Source organism: Lactuca virosa, chromosome 2 (assembly GCF_052849685.1).
Source record: "Lactuca virosa cultivar CGN04683 chromosome 2, Lactuca_virosa_CGN04683_v6, whole genome shotgun sequence".
Lineage (NCBI taxonomy): Eukaryota > Viridiplantae > Streptophyta > Magnoliopsida > Asterales > Asteraceae > Lactuca > Lactuca virosa.
The window spans coordinates 311,383,940-311,399,116 of NC_136427.1; the positions used below are offsets into that span (position 1 = coordinate 311,383,940).

The window sequence follows — 15,177 nt, forward strand, 5'->3', positions numbered from 1 at the left end:
ACGTGTCATGTTGTGTTGTGTCGGGTCGAAACTGTAAACGGGTTGAAAAATCTTGACCATAATCCGACCTGTTTAAATCTTGTATCATGCTGTGCCATGTCAACCCATTTATTTTCGTGTCAAATTCTTATCGGGTTTCAGGTTAGGGTTAGACCTTGAAATGTGTTGTTTTATTTGAGGTTAAAACACTAAATATGTTGGAAAAGTATGAGTCAGATAGACGAAATGGTAAAAAAATAAAAAACTGGAAAAAATAGTAGTTGATAGACGATATGACTAAATTCATAATAAGTTTAGAGGGCAAAATAGAAAGAGTATGAATTGGAGAGGCGGATGGCAGGATCATAAGAAAGAGGGATTAGTCGAGGGATCTATGTACTTTGGGACATAACGAAGAAAACTAAAAATAAAGTTAGTCGTTTCCACATTATAAAATGACTCAACCGAAAGTGTGTTTGTGTGTTTAATAGCATGTGATGTTGGTTTTAGGTCTTTCTAGTTTATCTAAACAATTTAAAAAACTTTCAAATAAATAATCGGGTCATTTTCGAGTTGAAATTCTCAATCCTAACATCAATCGTTTAATTTTTATGTCGTGTTTTATCAACCCATTTAATTAAATATGTTGAGATATCTTACACAAACTTGCTTATTTCATGTCGTGTTAATATGACATGTCCGCTTTTGCCACCTTTAGATGTTACAACAACAAAGTAAGATGAAATGAGTTTTCTTTTGTTGGTTTAAAACCATGTCCGACCCACTCAATACGAAAAACCTGGGCAATGTCTAGTATAGGGCTATAGGCTTAACACGACCCTAAAAGCCCGATCAAAGTCTGTCCCTTGTTTAAATAATATCATATATAATTCTAATCAAAGTCGCCCTAGTTTAAATAATATGATATATAATTATATTTCATTTTACTTATGTTAAAACATGATAATACATAGTCCTTCTTAGCATAGTCCACTCAACTATTTCATTCAATAATATTTCATGTTATCATATAATTATATTTAATTGTTAAATCTTTATTTTTTACTAATATTTCAATTTTGTATTACGATAGTAGAACCATGATATTGCAAAGTAAAAGAAAAGATATAAAAAGATTTATTTGATTATGAATGCTTTAAGGTTGATGAACAACCAAACCTCAAAACCCTTATGTTGTAATTTGCTTATTTCACGAGTCAAAATCAACGCATCCAAAAACATGTAATCATTTTACAATTTATGACTTTATGTTGCAATTTTCACATAAATTAAGATCTTAAACATTAAAAGAGTTGTTGAAGACTAAAGTAAGGATAACCGGTTATTTAAATGAACATTTCCCTTATATTATTATCATTATTTAGAATTGAATTAGTTATCTATTGTTTTGTATTAGTTGTGAGACCCGTATACTATACATATTGATTAAAAGAAAATATTAAATATGAACGATTAAACATAAAATTTATTTTAATTTGAAATTTGAAAGAAGTAAAAACTATAAAAAAAATTAAAAAAAAACATACAAAAAAAATAATAATTAAAATTATATGTTTAGTTGTCAGACCAGTGTACTAAACATGTTAAATATAACAAAATGTTAAATACGAAGGTTTAAACTGTAAATTTATTTAAAATTGAAATTGAAGTTTGGAAATTTGAAATTTATAATTTAAAATTAGTATAGTTATTATGGTATGTTTAATTTATGGAAACTAAATTAATGATATATTCAAAAACAAAAAATATAATAAATGACAAGTGAAAAATAAATGTTTCAAAACTGTAACAAAATGACATGTTGTATAATGCAGGAGTAGGGGTGTAAACGAGCCGAGCCGAGCCGAGCCCGAGCCTGACCAAGCTCGAGCTCGGCTCGTTTAATTTTGAGGAAGCTCGAGCTCGGTTCGTTAACAATTTAGTGGGCTCGCGAGCCTAATCGAGCCTAAACGAGCCTTTGTGTGTGTGTGTATATATATATATATATATATATATATATATATATATATATATATATATATAGGCTCGTTTAAGCTCGTTTAGGCTCGCGAGCCCATGAATTGAAGCTCGGCTCGAGCTCGTTTAATAAACGAGCCTCGTATTTAGGCTCGAGCTCGGCTCAGGCTCGTTTAATTCGATCTCGAGTCGAGCTTTTAACGAGTAGCTCACGAGTAGCTCGACTCACTTACACCCCTATGCAGGAGAGAATGAATTATGACAAAATTATTTTCATTTATTAAGGAAAATATATAATTATCTTTTTCTTGGTAAATTTTTATCCGTAAATTTCTTCTAAAAGTAGTTTTTTAGGCCAAAAACCAAATACAATTTTATTATCTTCTCTATTATTGGTAAACTATTATTAATTTTTAGGGAATATGACTAATTAAGGTAATTAACTTTTCAGTTTGTTCACATGTAGGTAACTATCTTTTTTTTGTACACATCTAGGTAACAAACTTTTTGGAACTGTTCACATATGACCATTATGACCTGCTGTAGCAGGTTACATCCGGCTACAGTAGGTCATAATGGTTATATGTGAACACTTTCAACAAGTTCGTTACCTAGATGTGTACAAAAAAAATAGTTACCCAAATATGAACAAAACCAAAAGTATGAGTAAATTCCACGAATGGTCCCTGTGGTTTGGGGAAATTTGTACGTTTGGCCCCTAACTTATTTTTTTAATTCGGATGGTCCATACTGTTTATTTTTTTTGCGCTTATCCTTGTCTTACCTAAAAAGACTATTGTGCCCTTATTAATTTAATTTTTTTAATTAATTTTCTTATTTGTGTATTTTTTTTATATGTTTAAAAAAACTAATAGACCCTACATATTTGTATCTCCTCACCGTCTCATCTCTCATCATCCTTAACTTCTATTTCTTTTCCATCTTTAGTGATATCGACGTCTTCATCATTAATTCTTTTTTGGTCCTTCAACTCCAGCGAACCAACACCACAACCCACTAAAGTGAAGAGACAGTGAGTTATGATGTTTGTTCGCCAGAGTTGAAGAACAAAAAAAAAGGATGGTGAAGACTTCCATGTCACTAAAGATGGAAAGAAAATAGAAGTTGAATAGGATGAGAGATGGGATGGTCACCGGTGGGACCCATATTAAATTTCTCAAATGTGGTTTCAGGTTTACGGTGAGGAGATACATATATGTGGGGTCTATTAATTTTTTTAAACATATAAAAACAAATACATAAATAAGAAATTTAATTAAAAAAAAAAATTAATAACGGCACAATAGTCTTTTTAGGTAAGACAGAGACTAAGCGCGCAATAAAAATAAACAGTATGGACCATCCGAGTTAAAAAAATAAGTTAGGGACCAAACGCACAAATTCCCCCAAACCATAGGGACCATTCGTATAATTTACTCTTACTTTTGGTTTTGTTCATATTTAGGTAACTATTTTTTTTGTACACATCTAGGTAACGAACTTGTTGAAAGTGTTCACATATAACCATTATGACCTGCTGTAGCTGGATACAGCAGGTCATAATGGTCATATGTGAACAGTTCAAAAAAGTTTGTTACCTAGATGTGTACAAAAAAAAAGATAGTTACCTATATGTGAACAACCCGAAAACTTAATTACCTTAATAAGTCCTATTCCCTAATTTTTATCCATTGACCCATTCCCATAATAGAGTAAATTACATGAATGGTTCCTATGGTTTAGGGTAATTTGCGCTTTTGATCCCTAACTTATTTTTTTAACTCGGAAGGTCCATACTGTTTGTTTTTGTTACACACTTGGTCCCTATCTTACATATAAAGACTATTTTGTCATTGATTTTTTAATTTATTTAAATAAACACACCTCCAACCCCACAATTCTTACCTTACCTTACCTATCCCACCATTTTTTCCTATTGAAATAATAATCTTTTTAGGTAAAACAGAAACCAAGCGCGTAACAAAAACAAACAGTGGGGACCAAACAAGTAACAAAAACAAACTGTAGGGACCTTCCGAGTTAAAAAAATAAGTTAGGGACCAAACACGCAAATTACCCCAAACCATAGGGACCATCCGTGTAATTTACTCCCCATAATAATTGAACTAAATCCTTATCCTATTATTGATTCAATATTAATACGTAAAATAAATATCAGTAATAAATAAATCAGTTAGATAACACCGGAAAACAAGTCATTTTAATCTCCAACATATATATTTAAAGATCATATATAATTAGTAAGTTAAATTTCATAAATAATTAGTATTTTTAGTTGATTAAATAATTAGATTGCTACCGACTTGGATGACAAAATAAATATATTATTATTTTATGCATGTATATACTAATTTTATAGCAAAATATGATGGATAAAAAAAATCTCACTGTATTTTGATAAAAACAAATAAAATTGTTATTGTTATAAAATATAAAGCTAAATTAAAGAACAATGTAGGAAATCTGTAAATAACTTTATTTCATGATTCGTCACTTGTGGTAAAAACAACAAAAATTTACAATACATAATACTCACTATTTATACTAGACAAAAAAAGATGAAATGTGATGTATGTTATGAATGCTCATTATAGTGGTGCATAACTACACTTATAAAACTCATAATAATGTTTGTTATAATGCTCATTAGTTATGGAGAGTAATAGAGGAATATGAGGAACACAATAGTCATTCACTAAATAATAATTCATAACATACATCACATTTCATCTTCTTTGTCTAATATAAATAGTAAATATTATGTATTGTAAATTTTGGTTGTTTTTACCACAAGTGATGAATCATGAAATAAATTTTTTTATAATTTCATTTCCTACATTGTTTTTTAAATTCGTTTCATATTTTATAACACGTTATCAACACGACTCTACCATAGAGCTCTAACTCCTTATCGCTCTTGTCATTTTTCAGGTATGTGTTTTTTTTATATCAGTTCATATGTATAATGCTTACAACTTTTTTTTATGGAATTTCTTAACTAACAATTTCTTAACATACAAGTCTTTATTTTGATTAGTATTTTCATTATGGAAAACCATGATTGAGAAAACTTTCTTTACTTTGCATGCCACTAACATGCTCCTGCAACAACAATATCGAGAGAAATTTTTTTTAAAAAAAAATCAAATTAATCTCATGTCTTCTTATACCTGAACAAAAAAATAAACTATTGATGAAAAATCACCAATCACGCCCAACTGGTTCTAGTCCATTCTATGAAGATTGTTTTCTAATACTTATCAAATATTAACGAATGAATTTATATCCTCACTCAATTGGGCCGAACCGAAGTATCCACGGATACTGGCGGGTCAACGGCAACCGCGTTTCTTTTACCCGTCTGATGTCCATGTTTTCTCCCATAGAAAACTCTTGTTTCCCGATCCTCAAGCCTCAATTCTATCGAATTTCTTCATACAATGGATTACGATTTCAGAAACAGGTTGAATCCACCGTACAATTCTCAATCTTCTGTGTACAACAGGCCAACGCCGTCATCTTCAGGGTCGCCGATGCCGCCATCGACTCATCCGATGTACGGACCGTCGTCGCTCTACCCTAAGATTAGTCAGTCCGGTGGTCACTCTGTTGTTCATGCACCTGCTCGCAATAACACCAACTCCTCTTCCTGTAAGTTGTAGACTATATTAGAATGATTGTAGGTATATGTTCATTGATTTTCTTTGTTGTTACTAAGCTCGTTTAGATCAGAAGAATAATATGTTTTTGAATATTATTAGGAACCTTGTCTCATCTTCGATTATGATCTGTATATGGAAATTGCTATTAGTTGAAGGTTTGCTAACTGATTAATCTATTTCGATATCTTTTTAGCAGGAATGGGGATTAGGGTTACTTTAAAACCGGAATTTCGGATTACACCACCGGTATTCTTTCTGTACTTCATTCAAACTCTTTGCTGTTTCTTTTTTAATGATCACTGTCTGATGACTACCGATATTGTTTTTTTTATTATCAATCGACATGTCCATGAGCATTGAATATTTTTAGCCTACTGTTATCAATTTTATTTTACATCTTAATTATATTGATTATTCGAAGATACATGCATATTTTGGCCTTTCTTTGGGTATTTGCGATATTAGTACAAACTTGTTATGTTCTGTTTGTTTATTGAAATGCTTTTCTTGCATCAGTTTATATACATAATACCAAAGCAGATATTTATACTCCCTTTACTTTAACTTGTCTGATGATCCCAAACCTTGATTTAGAATTTGATAATAGCTTATAAAATCAAATGATCAGATTTTTGATCTCTTACTGATGGAAAGAGGATACTGGATAGAGAAGGTATTTATTAAATGGTTATGTAGATTGTAGATTAAGTTGTGTACACTATATGTTTATATGTGATGTAAAGCATTGTAGTTGATTAGCGGAGCCTCTTGTATTGTATTTTGGGTTTCCTTTTAAATTGCAAGATTTTGTGGTCGTTAATGAAAATACTTGTAAAAATTGTAGCCTCAATTGTCTCCACACATTGGAGAGATTCCTCGAAGCACATTTCAGTTTGACTTTGAACTGGAAAGGAAGATACTTGCAGAAGCAGAGAAAGAAAACCCAAATTGGAGCAAACTCGGTCTGGAGAACCTTCCCCATAAGACTGCAAAACCAATATCTCGTGCGGTATGCCCTCTTCTTAGGTTGCTTTTTTTTGACTTAATGAACTTAATAGGAACATGTGTTTCTTTTTTACTTAATATGCACATGATGACTTGATATGCTATAAGTGAAGAAGGAGTGGGTTTATGAATTCAGATGTGAACTTTGAATCATTATTACCTATCTACCCTTTACAACCATCCCTTTATTTTTACACCCGTCATCCTCATGTTTTTTTTGCCAAAATGAGGCTCCTTTTTTATCCTACACAATTGTGACTAGAAGGTCCCTAGGCAATGATATTTGAAATTCAGGCTATTCACATAGGCCAGTTTGTTTCAATCCCATTTTGAAAATTACGATACGTTAACAAAAAAAAAAAAAAAAAAGAATTAAATAAATTATTTGGAAGAGAAAGCCCACTCTTTACATGAATTATCAATTTCACTAGTTGGTTTGAATTTGTTCAATTAACATTTCTATTAAGAAAATGTTCAGTTGATATTTAAAGATTATGGTTTATGTATTGAGGTAAAGGATAGAATATATGTCTAATGTGTGATGAGATTGTTAATCTAGTATAATGAATATTTGGATTTATTTTAAAACTGTATGTCAATTTAAGTTTTATTTATCATGTTATGTAAGATTTATTTAGTTATTGAATGCGATATTGTGCACTTATATTTTTTATAACAGTTACTGATTAATAAATGATAAATTTATTATTTTTAAACATTAGGGTAAAATAGTAATTTAGTCAAGAAACAACATTTATATGAACAACACTTTATCAGTTCATATATCATTATCATCAACTCAGTAGTAGAGTTTATAAATTCAGGAGTTAACGAAGAAAAAAAGAAACAGGTAACGTAACGTAGCATAGCTGTATGTTTGTGTTTGTTTTTTACTTAATAAAGAAGGAACGGGTTAAAACTTCATAGAGAAAGTGAGGGAAAAAAACAGTGCCTCCATTATGTGATAGTTTCAATTGGGCTCTCATTTATCTGGAATAGTTACTTTTAAAGAGTAAACTGCAAAATGGTCCTAATTGGCATTATATTGATTTTGGTTTTGGTTAAATGACAAGTAGTTGTGTTATGGATGCAGAACTCTAGTACTAGTAGTGGTAGTGTAGACCCGGTGGTGGGGAAATACTTGGCAACAGGTCTTAACAGAGAAGCAGTACCTATTGCAGTTGCCAAATATGGAGATAATCCAACCAAGGTAAACTAACTGCTACTACTTGTCTTTAGAATTATCCATCATGTTTATGTTGTTATTTTACTACTTTATATTTTTTACAGGTGAGGGAATTTGTGAATGGGTACTGTGTGTTGAGAGAAATGGGGTTTGAAGCTAATAGTGTCGCAGAAGCATTGTTCACCCATGACAACGATAAAGAGGCTGCAGTAAATTTTTTGAGCACTTCATAGAGGGACTGTCTGTCTCTGTGTCACAGAAATATTAAACTCAATTCAAGGCGTGTATCATTATTATTATATTTTACTTTTTTTTTTTTTTTTTTTTTTTTTTTTTTTTTTTGGCTTTGTAAAATAGTTGGTTTTCCTTGTTTGTGTAAATTGAATTTACAATGTTAACTACTAATGTCATGTCATGAATAACTCACTTCTGGTGGTTGTGTGACGTATGTTTATGCATCATTCATATTTTTAAGATATCTCTTAATGAAAACATAATTTGTCAACCAAAATCAGTATTAGGATCATATGTTATATGTATTATTAATTTATTTATTATGCCAATTCCAAGCATTTAGTTGCCATCTAGTTGAAGACAAAAAAAGAATAGAATAGTAAGGATTTAATGGCATGGAGGTGACTGCTACATATAATTAAACCATGAAACGTAGCATGGCTTTTATTTGTTTATTTATTTAATAATTCAATGGCATGTTACGTCTGGTCGGTCATTTGTGCATATTTAAATATTTAATAATATCATATAATACGTAGGTCGTAGGCGTAGCCACTGGGATTTGGTAGGCGCCCTCTCAAGTCTCAAGTCTTATCTCCCCAATAATTCTTCTTATTTTTTTCCCTTAACACGTCAAAAATATACTATTAATTTTTGCTAATCTAAATGATAATACATCAAAAATATATATAGCTTGCCCGGGCTATATATATTGTTAGCTTTCTTTATGGAATTTCACAAGTTATTGACATATTTAATATTATTATAAAATTACTATAGATTATGATACCCTCTATAAGAAACAATTTCATATGTTGGATAGGTTTGGGTATATACTTGGAACGAAATACTTTTAAAAATTTCAAACTTTTTTGTCGTTGATTTTTTATTTCATTTTACTTGTATGATCTATTTTATATTAGTTGGACAAAATTGTCTTTATTCCTCGGGATAATGATTTAAAATATAATATATTTTACAATTTGTACACATTTGGTCATTGAGTTCTTTTTTTTCCACATTTACCCTTTCAATTTGTTAAACTGTACACAATCAGTCTTTATGACCGGTTATTCCAGGTTAGCCTGTAAATGACTTAACAAGATAATATATTTTTCACTTTGTACACATTTAATCATTAATATTTTTGTATACATTTACTCCTTAATATTTTTTGTTGCAAAATAAGTCATTTTTGTTTTTATACTCATTCAATACTTATGAATGATTTCTTTAGGTTTTTCTCACGACATCTTACGTGAGACATTCATTAATGAGGTGTTTGAGTCTTTTAATGCTTATGTTCATCGCGATCTCGACTACTTAGTTGCTTAGGTCATGTGTTCTGAACCTTATAACTCCTTCATACGATCTCGAATTTTAATGATCTTTATATCCATGCGTTCGTATTTTAGTCTACTACAATTTTCATTTAGATTACTCTCGTTAAAAAGTAATATATATTTATTTACGATCTTTATATCCAAACGTTTTTTTTATGAAATGCATGTATGTATGTTTTTTTATAAAATCGTAAGTAAAAAATATATTACATTTTAACGGGAGTAATCTTAACGAAAGTTGTAGTAGACTAAAAAAACGAACACATAAATATAAAGATCGTTAAAATATGATATCGTATGAAGAAATTACGACATTCATAATACAATAATTAAGTCAAACCACAAGAGCGATGCAACCAAACAGTCGAGATCGTGATGAACATAAGCATCAACAACCTCAAGCACCTCATCAATGATTGTTCCATGTAAGATGTTGTGAGAAAAACCTAAAGAAATCATTCACAAGTACAAAAACAAAAAGGACTTATTTTGAAGCAAAAAAATATTAATGACCAAATATGTACAAAAATATTAAGGACTAAATGTGTATAAAATAAGAAATATATTACCATATTAAGTCTTTATTCTCAGCTACTGCTGGAGTAACCGGTCATAAAGACTGAATGTGTACAGTTTAACAAGTTGAAGTGGTAAATGTAGACGGAAAAAAACTCAATGACACAACACGTAAAAATCAAAAAATATATTACTCTTTTAAGTCATTATCCCTTATTCCTCCGACTCAAACAATAACTAACATATTTTACCCTAATATGAGTAGACTTTTCATTAGTTAAATAAACAAAAGTACTACTATTGACACTCTTTTAACAGATAAAAAAAACTTATATGCTAAACTCATAATTTTTGTCTAAATTTTTACTTCTTCAACTTGAGTAATATCAAGAAACCTCGTTGTCATTTTGTCACACGTAATAATTAAATATGTAAAATATGACAACTAGTTTGGATTTTATTTTTTTTTCATTTAACCACTAAAACATTTTTTTATCAAATAAACCGTATCAAGTTTTTCTTCATTAATGAGTTGCAAAAAACAAATGGAAGTTTAGTTTTTAGGTTAATGTTATTATTATTATTATTATTATTTATTTTTTTTTAATTCGAAGATTAAATTATTTATTTTTCTTTGAGTGGCTAATTTGAATAACATCTAAATTTATAATTTTTTATAAAATTTAAATTTAATATAATGGTTTTTCAAAAAAAAAAATGTGGTTACTTTTTCGGTAGTTAAGCCGAAGAAAACCACATGAATTTTTATAAATTTTGCCCTGTTTCACCGATTATCACATTTTTCATATAATAGTTCTTTTTGTAAAAATCCAGGTTTTTATAAGGGATAAGACAATCAATCAAATTCACGAGAGACTGAGGGTTATGAGCGCCGCGGTTGTGGTGTTCGTCGGTGCTTACCTCCTCCGTTCTTCAACAGAGGTCCTCCACCCGCGGAAATGGCGGAACACTTTTTCTCTCCTCCAGCTACAGCCTAGCCATCAATACAACCTGTACTAAAACTCTCTCTCCCTCCAAATCATTACATTTCTTAGGTGTTTAAATTGATTAATTATTACGCTGGAGTTCTTCCTCTACGTACCATTTACCACCACGTGCATCTTCCGCTCATCTCTCCAATCTCATTGATTTCTCCATACCCCAGCTCCCTCCCTCTTTCCTCCATTTATTGTTTCCACCCTACCTCCATTAATTTCTGCTCCCAACCTCCAAAATCTCTCTCTCCGCCTATTAGATTCATTAATCTCCTTCAGTACATGTGTTTCTATGTGTTGGTCGAGTTGTTTAGCTCATTGCTTGTACATTCTGACAAAGGGTTCAATGGGTTTACCTAATCGTCACTGAGATCTGAAAAAGTGAGTTCAATTAACTTTCGTTGTCTGCTTCATTGTGTTTAATATTTTCATCGTTATTTTGTAATGTTGTGTTTGTTTGTATGTAATTTGGTAAGGATTCCTCCCTTCTCGATTACAAATTCGTCATCGTTTTTTCTACTTCTGTGTTGATCGAGTGATGTACCTGTTTGCTTGTTGGGTTCTAACGAACTTCATGATGCACTCGATGGTTTTAGCTGATCTTCACTGAGATCTGAGAACCGGAGTCCAATCACTTTTCAGTTTCTACTTCATCGTTGAATATTTGCTTCGTGATTTTGTAATATTGTATTTGCTTATAGATATCTAATCCGGTAACAATCGAGTAGAAACCAGTCAAGCGTAATACAAGCTCCAACTCGACTTTAACTTGAATGAGTCAAACTTTATTTGAGTCGGGGATTTGAGACTGATTACTTCGAGTTTACAATTTTTCTTATTATAATACTCTATTTTGGAAATTTTAATCAGTTATAACAATGTCACAATTTCATTGTTATAATTGAGTAAATTGTTCAAAATGCAATATCCAAATAAAAAGAAATTGGAAGGACAAAGCCATGATCCATAGTTTTTAAAATACAATGTAAAATATTTGAAGTATAATATTATAAATAGAAAAGAATTAGAATATAAAATCTTATAATAAGCAAAACTAACAAAAGTAGTTTGTATTTTTTACTTATATATTTTGTTACCCTGTTTTTAACTCATCTCATCAGAAGTCAGTAAAGTACGGAAGAAGATGAACAGAAATCAAAGAAACTCACCAACACAAACTGAATTCATTTACGTTTCTTGTTTGACTATAACGTTCGCTCTGATACAGTTAGCTGTACTCGATTCAATTACAATTTACACCTTATATTCAACGTTCATCTGATTATGATAATGGTTGTTATTTATGAAAATCATTACTTACATACTACTATATCCTTCAATTCTCACCATCTTCTTATTCAGATGAGCAGAAACGTTGTTCTATAGCTTTTGGAGTTTGTAACTATATATCGTCAACGCAGAAGATGACAGTCAAGAACAAGAACATGATTACGTTGTCTGCAATTTTCTTGTTCGGAGCAACTGTATCCATGGTCACCGGAGAGCCTTTGGAAGATAAGCAAGTTTTACTTAATTTCATACAAAGCATTTCGCATAGTCGCGAAATCAATTGGGAAATGAGTTCTTCAGCTTGTGTTAACTGGACCGGGATAACATGTAATCATGATGAGTCAAGAATCATCGCCGTTCGTTTGCCGGCGTTTAGTCTTCATGGTCCTATTCCTCCGGATACTCTTAGCCAATTGTCGGATCTTCAGATCTTGAGTTTGAGATCCAACGGGTTAACGGGTCCTCTCCCGCCCGATTTCTCCAACCTCACAAATCTAACAGCTCTCTATCTTCAATCAAACGGACTCTACGGCCCATTGCCTGTAAATTTCTCAAATTGGAACAATCTCTCGATACTTGATCTCTCAAACAATGGTTTCAACGGAAGCATATCACCTTCCATTTCGAATTTAAGCCACCTCACTGCTTTAAACCTTGCTAACAACTCCTTTTCCGGCGAAATCCCTAATCTTAGCATCCCAAGTTTGCAAGCTCTCGATTTGTCGAACAATAATCTCACCGGACCTGTTCCTCAGTCTCTCGAACGATTCCCCAGCTCGTCTTTCGTCGGAAATGACCTTTCTCCTTTGAATTCACCGCCACCGGTTCTTTCTCCGGCCGCCCAACCGTCATCCAAAAAATCTTCAAAACTCGGCGAACCTGCAATTCTTGGAATCGCGATCGGTGGTTGTGCTTTAGCGTTTGTACTCCTTGCATTGATAATGATACTCCGGTATTCCAATAAAAAGGAGGTTTCTGGGAGACCGGAGAAAGAAGAAAAGGTAACGAAACTGCGTTCCGGCAGCCAAAATGTAAACGGAAATGGAACCCTTGTGTTCTTCGAAGGCAGTAGTCTGGCGTTTGACCTTGAGGATCTGTTTAGAGCTTCGGCTGAGGTGCTTGGTAAGGGAACATTCGGTACGACTTATAAAGCGGCGTTGGAGGATGCAAACACGGTGGCTGTGAAGCGTTTGAAGGAAGTTGCAGCGGCGAAGCGAGATTTTGAGGTCCAAATGGAGGTTGTTGGGAATATTCGACATGAGAATGTTGTTCCTTTGAGAGCTTATTATTATTCCAAAGACGAAAAGTTGATGGTGTATGATTATTACGATCAAGGGAGTGTTTCGTCAATGTTACATGGTACGCTTATAATCTGGCTTGTTTGTTGTTATTCGAGGAGTTTTATGATTTTTTTTTTTGTTTACATTAATCCGTTTATAAATTTGCAGCAAAAAGAGGCGAGGATCACCGGAGTCCACTAGATTGGGATAGCCGGTTGCGGATAGCCATCGGAGCAGCGAGAGGGATCGCATATATCCACACCCAAACAAACACAAAGCTTGTCCATGGAAACATCAGAGCCTCCAACATCTTCCTAAACCCACAGGGATACGGTTGCGTAAGTGATCTTGGCCTGGCGGCAGTAATGACACCGCTAGCGCCACCGGTGATGCGGATTGGCGGTTACCGGGCACCGGAAGTATCCGACACCCGGAAAGTCTACCAAGCATCAGATGTTTACTCTTTTGGAGTCGTCTTGTTGGAACTCCTCACCGGAAAATCACCTACTCATGCCACCGGCGGCGAGGAGGTGGTGCATTTGGTGAGATGGGTGAACTCGGTGGTCCGGGAGGAATGGACGGCTGAGGTTTTTGATGTGGAGCTTTTGAGGTATCCGAATATAGAGGAGGAGCTGGTGGAGATGTTGCAGATTGGGATGCAATGTGTGGCAAGGTTGCCGGAACAGCGGCCCAAGATGGCGGAGGTCGTGAAATTGGTGGAGAATGTTCGGAGGCCGACAAATATGGATGTGTCGGAGGTGTCTACTCCGGCGACGGAGGTATCGGCGTCTCCTGTGGTAGCACAACAGATAGGGTCGTCTGTAATTGCAATGTAAGATTAATTTTTTATTTTTATTTTTTTAAAAGAAATTAGTTGTGAAAATAATTGTAATATTTAAAAATGTATGTGAGAGATGAAGAATGAAGATGGGGGTTGTTATTGGTTGGTAATGGCAAATATTATTTTATTGGGGGTTTGTTTCTTGAAACCTCATATTCGTTGACAAAATTGCTGCTTGAGGTTTGACTATTCATAGTCAAAATTCGGTTGCCTCGAAGTATATGTGATTATTTGAGATTTTTTAGGGGGCTTGAAGTATATGTGATTATTTGAGATTTTTTAAGGGACTTAGGTTAACAAATTATTATTTTTGTTTATATTTATTCATTTTTTTAATACAATCGACCATAGAGTTTTTATTTTGTTAAAAAAATAACTTTATGATTGGGAATAATTTGTGTTACTGGTTTCAACCGTCTAGTTCATATACAAATATGACTTTTGTCTTATTCCGGGACTACAACTGACTTGCACCCAAACCTCCAACCTGTAACATTCGATTAGGGTTTACCCACATCCAATCTAAGGTTATGTTTGACACACTAGTTGAAAAGCTAGTTGGAAGCTAAAAGTTAAACGATAAAAATGACGTTTGATAAAAAAAACTAGTTGATAAGCTAGATAGAAGATATAAAATGGCATTTAGAGGAATATGTTTTCTATGATTAATTAGACGTATATTTGGAAAATTAAAAAAAAAAACTTATGAAAAGGTAGTCTAAGTAATTTTCTAAAACTAGCTTATATTATTTTTTGGTTTTTCAAACATTACAACTTAAAAAAGTTCGAAAAATAAGCTAGCTGTGACACGTCAAACACAATCTAAACTTCTAATACAATCGATCGTT

At 32.6% G+C, this 15,177-nt stretch overlaps 2 protein-coding genes across 4 annotated transcripts; both read left to right on the forward strand.

Moving 5' to 3' along the window:
* The first annotated feature begins 5,310 nt into the window (after positions 1-5,310).
* On the forward strand, positions 5,311-8,267 carry LOC145161680 (Ubiquitin-associated/translation elongation factor EF1B protein). The gene is made up of 5 exons (XM_079081258.1): positions 5,311-5,628; positions 5,833-5,885; positions 6,484-6,648; positions 7,738-7,854; positions 7,935-8,267. The coding sequence occupies exons 1-5, from the start codon at positions 5,418-5,420 to the stop codon at positions 8,061-8,063; spliced, it is 675 nt and encodes a 224-aa protein (XP_078937384.1). The 5' UTR covers positions 5,311-5,417; the 3' UTR covers positions 8,064-8,267.
* A 2,493-nt stretch (positions 8,268-10,760) lies between these two features.
* Positions 10,761-14,456, forward strand: LOC145161681 (putative inactive receptor kinase At4g23740). 3 transcript variants are annotated; one of them, XM_079081261.1, is made up of 3 exons: positions 10,761-11,299; positions 12,289-13,567; positions 13,657-14,456. In XM_079081261.1, the coding sequence occupies exons 2-3, from the start codon at positions 12,343-12,345 to the stop codon at positions 14,322-14,324; spliced, it is 1,893 nt and encodes a 630-aa protein (XP_078937387.1). In that variant the 5' UTR covers positions 10,761-11,299; positions 12,289-12,342; the 3' UTR covers positions 14,325-14,456. The 3 variants fall into 3 exon arrangements, with proteins under 3 accessions (XP_078937387.1, XP_078937386.1, XP_078937388.1); XM_079081260.1 differs by having other exon boundaries at positions 10,762-11,299; positions 12,281-13,567; XM_079081262.1 differs by having other exon boundaries at positions 10,762-10,936; positions 12,281-13,567.
* Positions 14,457-15,177: the final 721 nt, after the last annotated feature.